This window comes from Halichoerus grypus, chromosome 13, assembly GCF_964656455.1.
Source record: "Halichoerus grypus chromosome 13, mHalGry1.hap1.1, whole genome shotgun sequence".
Classification (NCBI taxonomy): domain Eukaryota; kingdom Metazoa; phylum Chordata; class Mammalia; order Carnivora; family Phocidae; genus Halichoerus; species Halichoerus grypus.
The window spans coordinates 11,463,838-11,476,048 of NC_135724.1; the positions used below are offsets into that span (position 1 = coordinate 11,463,838).

Below are 12,211 nucleotides of genomic sequence, written 5' to 3' on the forward strand. Positions count from 1 at the left end.
TTCCCACATACGTTGTGTGAGATGAAATTGTATATATATGCTCAAATGAGTAATAAGCCACATAATATCAAAATTTGGCAGTTCTAACATGCCAGATTGAGTGACAAAAATTCACACACCTCATAGCTTCTATTAGAACCATAAAGAATAGACCCCAGTTAAAATTTTAACATATGTGGATGACAATCTGTACAGTGAACAAAAGGTCCATTCCATTATTTTTACAATACATGTATTTCTAAAGATCAAGAGCAGGCATGGGGCAAAGTAAAGAGATTTAACAAATTCATTTCTTAACACACCACACAGCTAAAGACTGAACCCTTGTGTGCCAGAGAGTTCCTTTTACTTCAGGAAGGAATTTACAACTCTCTGGCAACATAGGGCGAGCCATATAAACATAAATGTCCAAACAAAAAAGTAATAATCACATCATCATTAATTAGACTTTATTGGGCTGAAATATCTCACAATATAAAACATGTGCTCTTCAATATTCCATTAGTGTATTAATGCCATAGAAATGCATTTCCTATTCAGATCAAAGAAGAAAGCGGAGCAGGCAGTTCTTGGAGATGCTGGCTACGAGAAAATACTGGAACTCCCAGCCACAGCTTTGTAGTGTATCTTGAAATCTGGAATTGTGATAAGTTCTAGCTTTGTTCAGTGAATGAACTAGGCAGACATAAATGGTTCAAGAGAATTAAAGAAAAAAAAAACAGATATATTTATGCAGAGTTGTAAAATAGCTCAAAGACACTGAAGAGTTTGAGAACTGGATGATCCAAAGGTGCACCATATCTAGACAATGGTTGTAAAATAGCTCAAACGTGGCTGCCCTTGTATGGTCTGGACAGTGCAGTGTTTTGCTGAAACACATGTGTTCCCTAAGGTTTTCCCCTCATTCCATGATAAACAGTCTCAAAGAAAGATTATTCTTAATTACAAAGGGCTTTTCTCATTAGATCTGTACTGAGTATTTACATAGCTGTAGCAAGAATGTAAATCTGCCACAGAGCCCTTTGCACGTTTGTTTTGCTGGAAGTTTTATGAGGAATCTCAGATCAAGATTTTAAAATCGTCTTATAAGTTATACTGTGGCTAAGAATCCAAGCCAAGACACTCTCTCCACCAGGTTTTACTTGTAGCGCCAATACAGTTAGATGAATTCTCAAAGTCTGCAAATACCTAAGGTTCCTGAGCCTGTCAGGAAGTGATCTTCCTTGGTCACCTAGAAGGCTGGGAACCCTCTAAGCCAGGAACCAGTCCAGTTTTCCAAGATGTCTTGTGTGAGCATTGCTCTGTAAAGTTAACCTTGGTTTCTGGAAAATCTCTGGTCATGTCTAACCAAATGAGCATCACTCTCAAATATGACATTCCAGGAAAATTCTTGGTTGTTAAACCAATTTTTCCAATTATATCCTAGTAAAAAGGGAACAGTTTCTTTTTTTTTTTTTTTTTTTTTTTTTAGTTTAAAAAATATTTATTACAGAAATGTACATTAATTAGTTTTACGGAATGTACTTGACAATAGCATTAACATTATATATTTACTCAAATTTGCAAACTTTACACCCTGAAGATATCTACAAAGATAGTTTATTTACCAGTTTCGGAAGCAGTCGTCACTTCACCAAGACTGCCTTCATTTCACTCTGTACTTGTAGAAGGAACACAGTGTGTGGGTGAAGTTCCATCCTAGCGCTAGTGACAGGCCGTAGAGCAGAATGAGAGGTGCAAATGGATAAAGAAGAATTACTGTATTTTTCAAAAATGGCAATGCACTGTATCCTAAGAAGGTTACGTAGATATAATAGCCCACTGCCACCAACCACAAGGTATTTCCAACAAAATATCCAATGAATGTGTCTGTCAGGATAACATGGTTAATGAAGAAAAGCTGGATAAAATGCAGAATGACTAAGAGAGGATAAAAAGCATTCAGATGCACATCGAAGGCATAGCCCCACTCCACATCATAGTCTCTGCTTTGCCGTTTCACTAAATACTTGTTAGAGATAAACCACATTAAAGTTGATATGAGCAGACCAACGCCTACACAATCTATGAATACAACCCAAAGGAGCAGCTTTATTGTCTCAAAAAATAAAGGGAACAGTTTCTTACTGCACCTACGCAAATAACTGAACTGCTATGAGAAGTAAGACTTAATAAAAGTTTCTGAATCCTGAGGGGAGAGGATCAGACAGGGGAACATAAGATATTATTTTAAAATGATTTATTTTGGCTTACAAAGTCAGAAATTATTAAATTATTTTAGGTTATAGATAGCTTAAGAAGAAAGAAACAGGGTTCCCTAATATATCCAGAAAACAGAACACTAAAGGAACATTGACAAAACTCAAAATAAAACAAGAACTACACTTATCCCTCATCAGTTCACTTCTTCCTATGTAATTCATCCTTATTTCATGGAATCATGGGTTAGAAGTTTTGGCAATTTTTTAAAAAATATGTTATTCATTTATTTGACACACAGAGGGAGTGAGAGCACAATCAGGGGGCACCGCAGACAGAGGGAGAGGGAGAAGCAGGCTTCCCGCTGAGCAGGGAGCTCGATGATCCCAGGACCCTGGGATCATGACCTGAGCTGGAGGCAGACGCTTAACCGACTGGCCACCCAGGCGCCCCTGCAACTTTTTTTTTAAGATTTACTTATTTATTTTAGACCTAGAGAGAGAGAGATCACGTGAGCACATGGAGGGGAGGGGCAGATGGAGAGGGAGAGAGAAACTCCCACAGATTCTGAGCTCAGCATGAAGCCCAACACAGGACTTGATCCCAGAACCCTGAGATCATGACCTGAGCAGAAACCAAGAGTCAGATGCTTAATGGATTGAGCCACGCAGGCGCCCCAATTTTGGCACAATTTTAACACATCTCATTCCTTCCTTTCAGATTCATTTGAACATACAATAACTCAAGACAAATAAAATTCCTTTGCACAAATCTACAACTTTCTATAACCTTTCAGGTTTTGTCCTTCACTCTCATCTTTCTCATTCTGGAATGGCCAAACATTTTGCTTTAGGACAAAACTGCATGCTTTTCCCTTAATAACAAAAACCTATTTCTTTATCTTCTATACAAACTTGGACCCTTCTGCTATTATTGTTCCTAGTAGTCTCATTTATGTATACTAATTATAAGTTTTTAATCAAAGTAACTTCTATTTCACAAAGAAAATTATAGAATGAATCATTGTGAACTCTCTGACACACACCAGCATCTTAATAGACCAACAGAGCTCATGAACACACAAAACACAAGTTTCTATAGCTACAACTATCCTTTAAACAACTTCTAAAAGAAGCAAAAATGAACATGTTTTTAGCCGACCTGCTCTGTAGTGTAAAAAATAAGTTCTAAAGATAGAACTTCTTTGTAATATAGAAAAATAAAAACTAAATGGATATAAACTTAAAATATTGCTAATCAATATTTCAGTATTTTATCATGCATATAAATGACCTCGGTACCCAATAAGTATCAATTAATTAACACAATTTAATATCAGTCCAAAGTACTCTTAGCTAAAATCTTGGAAAGGATATTTAAGCTGACATTCTACAAACATAATTAATATTGAAATTGTTTGTCAGAATAATAATTCAATTTGGTTAAACACAAATTTACATTCTTTACAACTTGAAATATTAACTAGAAGCAGTACTGGTTCATTTGATCAGCAAACCTGTATAAGTTTAGGAAGAAAATATGCAAGTAGAATATAAACATATGATTGTATTGTCCTTTAATATTGACAAATCAGAGAAGACCTTGACATTTTTCTTAAACTGAAAAGATTAGTCTTATTTGCCAAAGATTTAGCTACGTTTTGTGAACTTCAATTCTAAAATCATTTCACTTAATTTCTGTAAACATACATTTATTTTTTCTATTATAATAAGCATATTAGAAGAAAAATTTCCCTACTTTGTGGCAATCTTAGGAACTTACAATTTATAATAACATTTATGTATCTCTACATGCTGATCAGACAGAGCTCCTTTAATTTTAGAGACTATACAATCTAATTTATAAACACCATTTGGAAATAGGAAAATATTAAATGGTCATACAATGAAAGTTAAAGGTCTTTATGAAACATAGACATTTAGACATACAAACCCAGATAGAAAGAGTTTGCAGTATCAATTCTAAAATTTCAGTCATGGGTAAAGATTAAATACAGAAACACCAAAATTCACTAGTTTAGCTATGAATGTGGTGTTTTCCTTCTTGGTGGGCACAAATTCTTAATTATTTTAAAATCCAAAATAGAACAATACACAAACAAAATAGAAAAATATGCTAACAAACCAGATACATTGTCACGTCTGACCCAACAGATCTTTTTTTTTTTTTTTAAAGATTTTATTTATTTATTTGAGAGAGAGAGAATGAGAGAGAGAGCACATGAGAGGGGGGAGGGTCAGAGGGAGAAGCAGACTCCCTGCCGAGCAGGGAGCCCGATGTGGGACTCGATCCAGGGACTCCAGGATCATGACCTGAGCCGAAGGCAGTCGCTTAACCAACTGAGCCACCCAGGCGTCCCCCAACAGATCTCTTTATAAACCATTAGCCCATTTCCAGAGACTACCAAATAGTCAAACCACAAAACCAAACTTCCTATCAAAGAGCTGGCATATTTATGCCGAGTTGGAAAATAGCTCAAAAACAAGGAAACAGTGCTAGAATTGGAGAACCCGAAAAGGAGTGCTCTATGTAGACAATGAATTTTTGGAAATTAGTTCAAAGGCAAAGAAAGGCTAGAGTCACATGGCCTGAAGGGGACTTACAGTGCATTGGGTTCTATTACAATGCAACGTATCTCTACTTTCTTCATATGGGCAAGGCTTTCTCTGTGTCATATAATTCAAAAACTATAAAGAAATGACAGAAAATGGTATCTATGAAAACAAAAATATATCAGAATAACCAAAGACAACATAATTAAATTTGAAGGATTAGTATATGATTAAGGATGCACACATATACACATACATATATATGATGCATAGATATTTACATATTTTAAATATAAGTATAAAATATTATATATAAAGCATGCATATAGGGTACACATAATCATAACACTAATTTTATGAAAAAAGAATTCATATTATAAAACTCATATAACTATATACAACAATCCAAAGAAATGAGTAATAACCACACAGGAAATTAATAGAGAACTAAATGCAAATTTGAAAAGCTGCTTAATCTCACTAATCATCATTAAAAGCAAAGTGTTTTTTTAATTTTTTATTGTTATGTTAATCACCATACATTACATCATTAGTTTTTGATGTAGTGTTCCATGATTCATTGTTTGTGCATAACATCCAGTGCTCCATGCAGAACGTGCCCTCCTCAATACCCATCACCAGGCTAACCCATCCTCCCACCCCCCTCCCCTCTAGAACCCTCAGTTTGTTTTTCAGGCACTGTGAATTATGCAAGACTGTTGAATCACAGATCTGTACCTCTGAAACAAATAATGCAATATATGTTAAGAAAAAAGAAAAAAGAAGATAGCAGCATAGTAAAAGCAAAGTTAAAGCACAAAAAAAGGTAGTTTCTTTTTTCCTTTTCAGAATTAAATATAATGATTAAATTCTCAAATATCTACATGTAATATCAGAGTGATTCTTCTACTTATAGAGAAGAATTTAGCACATCTATTCAACCTTAAAATGTGCATACCCAGTTGCTAGAGCAAATTTTCTTATAGAGAATAAATACTTTCAATTTTTATTATCTTAAATTTTTTTGTCATCCTGTTTTCAAAAAATAACAAATATATATAATATATTCATTTTGACATGAAAAATACCAATATTAATAAAGTGTTAGCAGAATGAGAGCATGTGAGTTACTAATATTGGGTATAGTCAATTCTAAGTGTGAAGCTTTCTTTTTTTTTTTTTTAAGATTTTATTTATTTATTCATGAGAGACAGAGAGAGAGAGAGAGGCAGAGGGAGAAGCAGGCTCCCAAGGAGCAGAGAGCCCGATGCGGGACTCGATCCCAGGACCCCGGGATCATGACCTGAGCCGAAGGCAGACGCTTAACCATCTGAGCCACCCAGGCGCCCTAAGTATGAAGTTTTCTAAGTGCAAGTCTTATCTATACACTTTTCAGGTGTCCTTATTTAGAACATTACTTGCCTCACTGTGACTATAACCTGAATTTGTGAAAAGGAGGATTCTATCTAATATTATATTGCATATTCTTACAATTTATAGAAAATAAAATTCAATTGAAGTTTTTAAATGATTTATAATAGGAATTTATCTGGCTATAATCCCTTTTCTCTTTATTCAGGGGCTATTCAAGAGTTAACTAAACCATCTTAAAAACCAGAAACATGTCTTCAGACAGCAAGCACTAGTGCTGAGATGTGTGGCTATCCAAAACAGCCACCCTAAGGCCATTCACTATTTTCTAAGAATTTAAGAAGAAAATTTATAGAATTCCTATCCAGGACAACACATTACATTTATCTCCTCAACTATGCCAGAAACAATGTACTGCTTTTCTTAGTACAATGATCTGGTTTTGGTCTTTATTTCCTTATCAAAAGAAAACAGATGCAAGTACCCAGAATGTCATATTGTTTTCATGTTGTGAAGAAGGGGTTCAAGAAGTCTGGCTTTGAAGGGGAGGACTACATGATAACTGGAATGTGAAGGACAACAGTAGCTGTAGGATGTCAAACTGACTTGGCAACCATGTTTCTTTCTAATTAATAGTCACTGAATCCAAAAAAAAAAAAAAAAGATCTGGTGAAAGATCTGGTGTTGACCTCAGGGTCCAATGAATAAAGGGTAAAAATAAAAAAAGTGAGTAAGTCAAACCTCAAAGAGAAGTATAAATATGGGAAAATCTGTTTCTGTCTACTATGTGCTGCTTGCATATCAATGGAAGAATTAAAAATTCATGCCCTGTTTGTTGAAGGGTCTTTGTGTTCAGGTACTACTAGATAAAATTCATTTATTTCTTACTTCTAGAAGAACTTTTTTTTCTTTTTTTTTTTGTTTTGTTTTTTTGAAGATGTGAAATAAAGTCACCTTTATTGAGACTTTCAACCACAACACAAGGGAAGTCATCCCTAAGGAAAACTCTTCATTTTCAAAAGAAGCCTACCATTGAAATGTCATTCTTTTTGCAATAAACCATTGACAGCACCTGAAGTGATTTAAAATGGCATTCAAAGAATAATTCAGGAAAACAGACTATGTTTAGGTTTAACATAGATATATTTCAGAAAGATTATCAGAAATCTTCAAACAATGATATTACAACTTAAAGCTTTAATTATATGGAGATATAAAATAAAAGTCCAGGTCAACTGTTCAAGTAATGCTGGGAAATAGTGACAGTTCCTATTTGAAACAATGATGAATAACTTTGAAAAAAATTAGAAAAGTAGGGCAGAATATTTGGTAGGTGAAAAGAAAGTATTTTCTTGGGGGATAACTAAGGATGATATTTGAAAGTCATTCACTGCAAGCAATTCCTACCCTTCAAGATGAGGCATTTTATAAGACCAATCAGCTTAATTTAATATCTCCCAACCACTAGGAAAGCTCAACTCCTCCTACATGGGAAACTTTATTTATACAAACCAAAAACAAAATTTAAATTGCAAGTTTTGAGTATTAAGCAACTCTACAACCCAGGTAATAAAGTAAATAAAATAAAATAAAACAAAATAAAATAAAATAAAATAAAATAAAATAACCTCTCCAACTGAAGTTGTCTAACACATTCCCTCGCTGGCTTGCTCCCTTTCTTGATTTTACTCAGTTTGGAGTCAATTCGCTTTACTCATCTTGGGTGTTATACTTCTTGTGTGTCCTGAAATCTCATTTTTTTTCTTTCAGTAAGCAAGTCTGATTCAGAAATCAAAAGGTCAATATCTTGAACAAATCTTTCTTTTTTCCCAATATACTTTGACAATTTTATTATCTTTTTTTCTTATCCAATATAAAAGTATATGTCTCATAACTGCTGTTGTGAAGTGGACAGCTGCTTGGTGAATCATGCCTGAATGAAACTGGTTTTCAAGGGTCGATCCAAATAAATTAATACATTACTTATTCAGGAAGTAAAACAAAGGGGTAGGTGTGGCTGTCCATAACATCCTTCTATATTAATCGCTAAAGCTGTAACATTGTATTTTCTTTCATTAGCATCTGTGCTTCGTTAGCAGATCAAACTAACACACATGCTTTCAGAAACCAGTAACCAATTCATTTGAAGAAGGAAACAATGAGAAATAGTAAGACTAGTCTACATTTTTTGTCATGTGTGTGAATTGAGATGCTTATGCATGTGGTTATTTTTCCAGATAATAGTAGCTAAATATAACTTGCATATTTTGGTTCTCAAAAACATTTCTGTAGGCAAACATAAACTGATTTACTGTATTCTCATGTCTCTCCTTTAGTTAATTTCAACTATCTTTTATTGGAAGATACTTGCCGCTTCCCCATATTTCCCAGCATCCTTTTACTTACTTAGGGGCATGTGACTTGTTCTGGCCAATGGGTTTGGAGAATAAGTGACCTGTATCACTTTTGGATCTTTGCATTTAGGACTTTTGTGCACCTTTGCTTTTCTCTCTCATTCTGCTTATGTGAAAGTGGAAGAGTTCTTTCCAGATCATGCAGCAACTAGATAGTAAACACGTCTGTCAGTCTGCATCCCTGACTGAATTATGGATCAGACAGAGTTCTATCCTGCATGTTACATCTAACATGAAGGCAAAATAAAACCCCTTTTGGGGATTCATTTCTACCACCACATTTCTACCTATTCTGATGTATATGCCTCTTAAGTCTAATAAATTAAGGATATTTATATCAAAAACTATACTTTAACCCAAGCCCCATTCCCATGTCCCCTTCTGCCTAAGAAATTGTTCCATTTGAAAGATATTTTATCTTCATGTAAAAATCTTGCTCCTGCTAGTCCTCTATGCTATCTTCTATTTTGTATTGTGTTATGACCTTCTGAATGATTACTGAACTTTTCTCATTCTTTGAGGCTATTGTTTCTCATGCAGCACTGTCTTTCATTCTACAATGAACAGCTTCTTTAGAATCTTTTATTTTCTTAACAGCCTCATTTCTAGTGGTTTTCACCTGCTTTCCACTCCAGCCTCTTACTGTCTTGAATACTAAAACTTGGTATCACTTGAAATAGCTCTACTTCTAAAATATTACCATGTTCATTCCTGTATTATGTTCTCCAAATTTTCTACGCTTCTTATCTCTTTATTGTCACCACATGGCTGTTTAAAAATATCCAAACCTTCTGTCCTTAGATTTACATCATTTCCTCCTACTAGCAAGTTCCTCCTCCTTTTATCTAATTTTCTGTTCAGCTAAGATAGCATGGTAAATATCTTCAACTAATTGCTGATATCTTCTACAGGCTCACCTAATAGGCCTGTCTATACATCTGCAATGCACACGTACAAACACACACACACACACACACACACATAGTAAATGGCAAACATGAATCAATCTTTTCATCTTTATACTTTAGAGACCAAAGTTAGTATTACTGTTGTCCCTGAAATAAATCCAGAAAAGTATGTGAATAGTATTGCTAGAAATGTGTATTACTCAGATTAACCTAGCAGGCTCTGCTTCCTATTTTCTACAGTGGTTATTGATTAACTTCTCCACCTTCCTTAGATATAACAGAACACCACTATCTGTCTACCTCATTTTGATAGACTATTATACTTTCTTCTTCAATGAGAAAATAGAGATCGTTGTAAACTAAGAGCATTAACAAATTAAACTAAACTTGAGTTTGAAATAAGATATCTAAAATATGCCACTTTGGAAAACAGTGTGGAGGTGCCTCAAAAATTTAAAAATAGAGCTACCCTATGACCCAGCAATTGCACTCCTGGGTATTTACCCCAAAGACACAGATGTAGTGAAAAGGAGGGCCATATGCACCCCAATGTTCATAGCAGCAATGTCCGCAATAGCCAAACTGTGGAGAGAGCTGAGATGCCCTTCAACAGATGAATGGATAAAGAAGATGTTGTCCATATATACAATGGAATATTACTCAGCCATCAGAAAGGATGAATACCCAACTTTTACATCAACATGGATGGGACTGGAGGAGATTATGCTAAGTGAAATAAGTCAAGCAGAGAAAGTCAATTATCATATGGTTTCACTTATTTGTGGAACATAAGGAATAGCATGGAGGACATTAGGAGAAGGAAGGGAAAAATGAAGGGGGGGAAATCGGAGGGAGAGATGAACCATGAGAGACCATGGACTCTGAGAAACAAACTGAGGGTTTTAGAGGGGAGGGTGGTAGGGGGATGGGTTAGCCCAGTGATGGGTATTAAGGAGGGCACGTACTGCATGGAGCACTGGGTGTTATACTGGGTGTTAAAACAATGGATTGCGGATCACCACATCAAAAACTAATGATGTATTGTATGGTGACTAACATAACATAATAAAATTAAATTAAAAAAATAAAAAACAAAATATGCAGAGTTAAAAAAGAAATGCAAACAAAAATGTAAAAACAAAATAGTATAAAAATGAAAGAAAATTCTTTTCTTTCAAAAAGAATCAAATAGAAATTCTATTAATGAAATACAAAAATGAATAACATCAACCCCATGAACAAGTTGAAGAGTAGACTAGACAGAAACAAAAAAGATAGTGAATCACAAGTCGATATTTTTATTTAAAATATTTTGACCACCTATTGTGTGTCAAGGCCAGAAGTACTCTGACCTTAAGGTGATCACACCCCAGTGAGAGGAAACAGGAAATAAATAAGCAAATAAACATATACCATATAACATGTGATATACTGTTACATAGTGATCAGTGATATGAAGAAACATAAGGTCCTAAGAAAGAGAACAACATGGGTAAAGAAAAACCTTCAGGTTAGAGTGGTCTTGGGAATCTTTCTGAGAAGCAAAATAGAAGTACATGTCAATGAAATGATGGGTAAAGCAATGCAAAAGTCTGAGGAAAGAATATTTCAGGGGAAGGAAGCAATGAGAGCAAAGCTCCTGAAGCATCAATACATACGGCATGTTGGAAGCACAATAAGAAAGCCAGGCAGAGTTAGTAAAGGAAAGAGCAATATACAATTAATTAATTGAAAAATTAGGGAATGATTTCACTTCCTAATCAAAAAAGTAAAATGTTTACACATTACCTGGTTGTATCCCTTTTCCATGAAAAGTATTTTGAAATGATTTCTCTAATTACTCAGACATATGTGTTCTTGCTCGCTTACAAACCATATCCTCCTTCTCAGTCTCCAGATGCATTCAGTATATTCTGCCCTGTCCTGCACGTCCAACTGTCCTTAACGGACCCAGAGGACCCTCTCTGCTGCCACTGTTGAAGGTGTCCTAGATGATATCTTGTGCTGATCTAAAAAGGGCTCAGGCTGACAGGCACCGCTCACATTGGGCAGAATACTGACACAGCCCTCTTCCTGACATTCTAAGCTGTGCTGTGTTGGGCCCTGAATCAAACTGCTAAACAGAAAACCGCATGCTCCTCATCCTGCTCCTCTCGCCAGTAACTCCACACACTGAAGCAACTACAGCACCAATATACACAACACACACACACACACACACACACACACACACACACACACACATCCTATCCTCCAAAGCAAATAACTGTCTTTCCACAGATTACGGTCTTTATTCATACAAAGTCAAAAAACCCTGCAAAAAGCTATAAACCACGTCCTGCAAAATCAACCCAACAGACTCTCAATTTTATGAAAACAGTGTAGACGACCAATTCGGAAATATGTAATTCAGTTTTAACAGAAGGCTGATAGCTTATGATTTCTTTAAAGAAAAGCTGATAGTTGTCAGCCCCGGTGGATTGAAGTGTCCACAATTGGTGGTAGAAAACTTCCTGCAACAAAATTCAGATGATAACCTGGCTCTCATTGCTCATAAGTTCAGGCATTAAATTAGAAAAATAAATTAGTTCCAAACTAAATCAAGACATAATTTCAATGAACTGATCCTCTTGTGTGCTTGTGTTTTAACAGTGCTTAGCATGACACAGGTGATCTGTAATTAATTGTTAAATGGAAAGAAGCAAAAAATACTAACTATAATTTATTTGCTTTCTTCATGTAAATA

At 35.1% G+C, this 12,211-nt stretch overlaps 1 protein-coding gene across 1 annotated transcript; it reads right to left on the reverse strand.

Moving 5' to 3' along the window:
- Positions 1–1,457: 1,457 nt before the first annotated feature.
- Positions 1,458–11,128, reverse strand: LOC118553118 (protein unc-50 homolog). The gene is made up of 2 exons (XM_036120073.2): positions 11,124–11,128; positions 1,458–2,132 (listed from the first exon to the last, which is right to left on the reverse strand). The coding sequence occupies exons 1-2, from the start codon at positions 11,126–11,128 to the stop codon at positions 1,646–1,648; spliced, it is 492 nt and encodes a 163-aa protein (XP_035975966.1). The 3' UTR covers positions 1,458–1,645.
- Between the last annotated feature and the right edge of the window lie 1,083 nt (positions 11,129–12,211).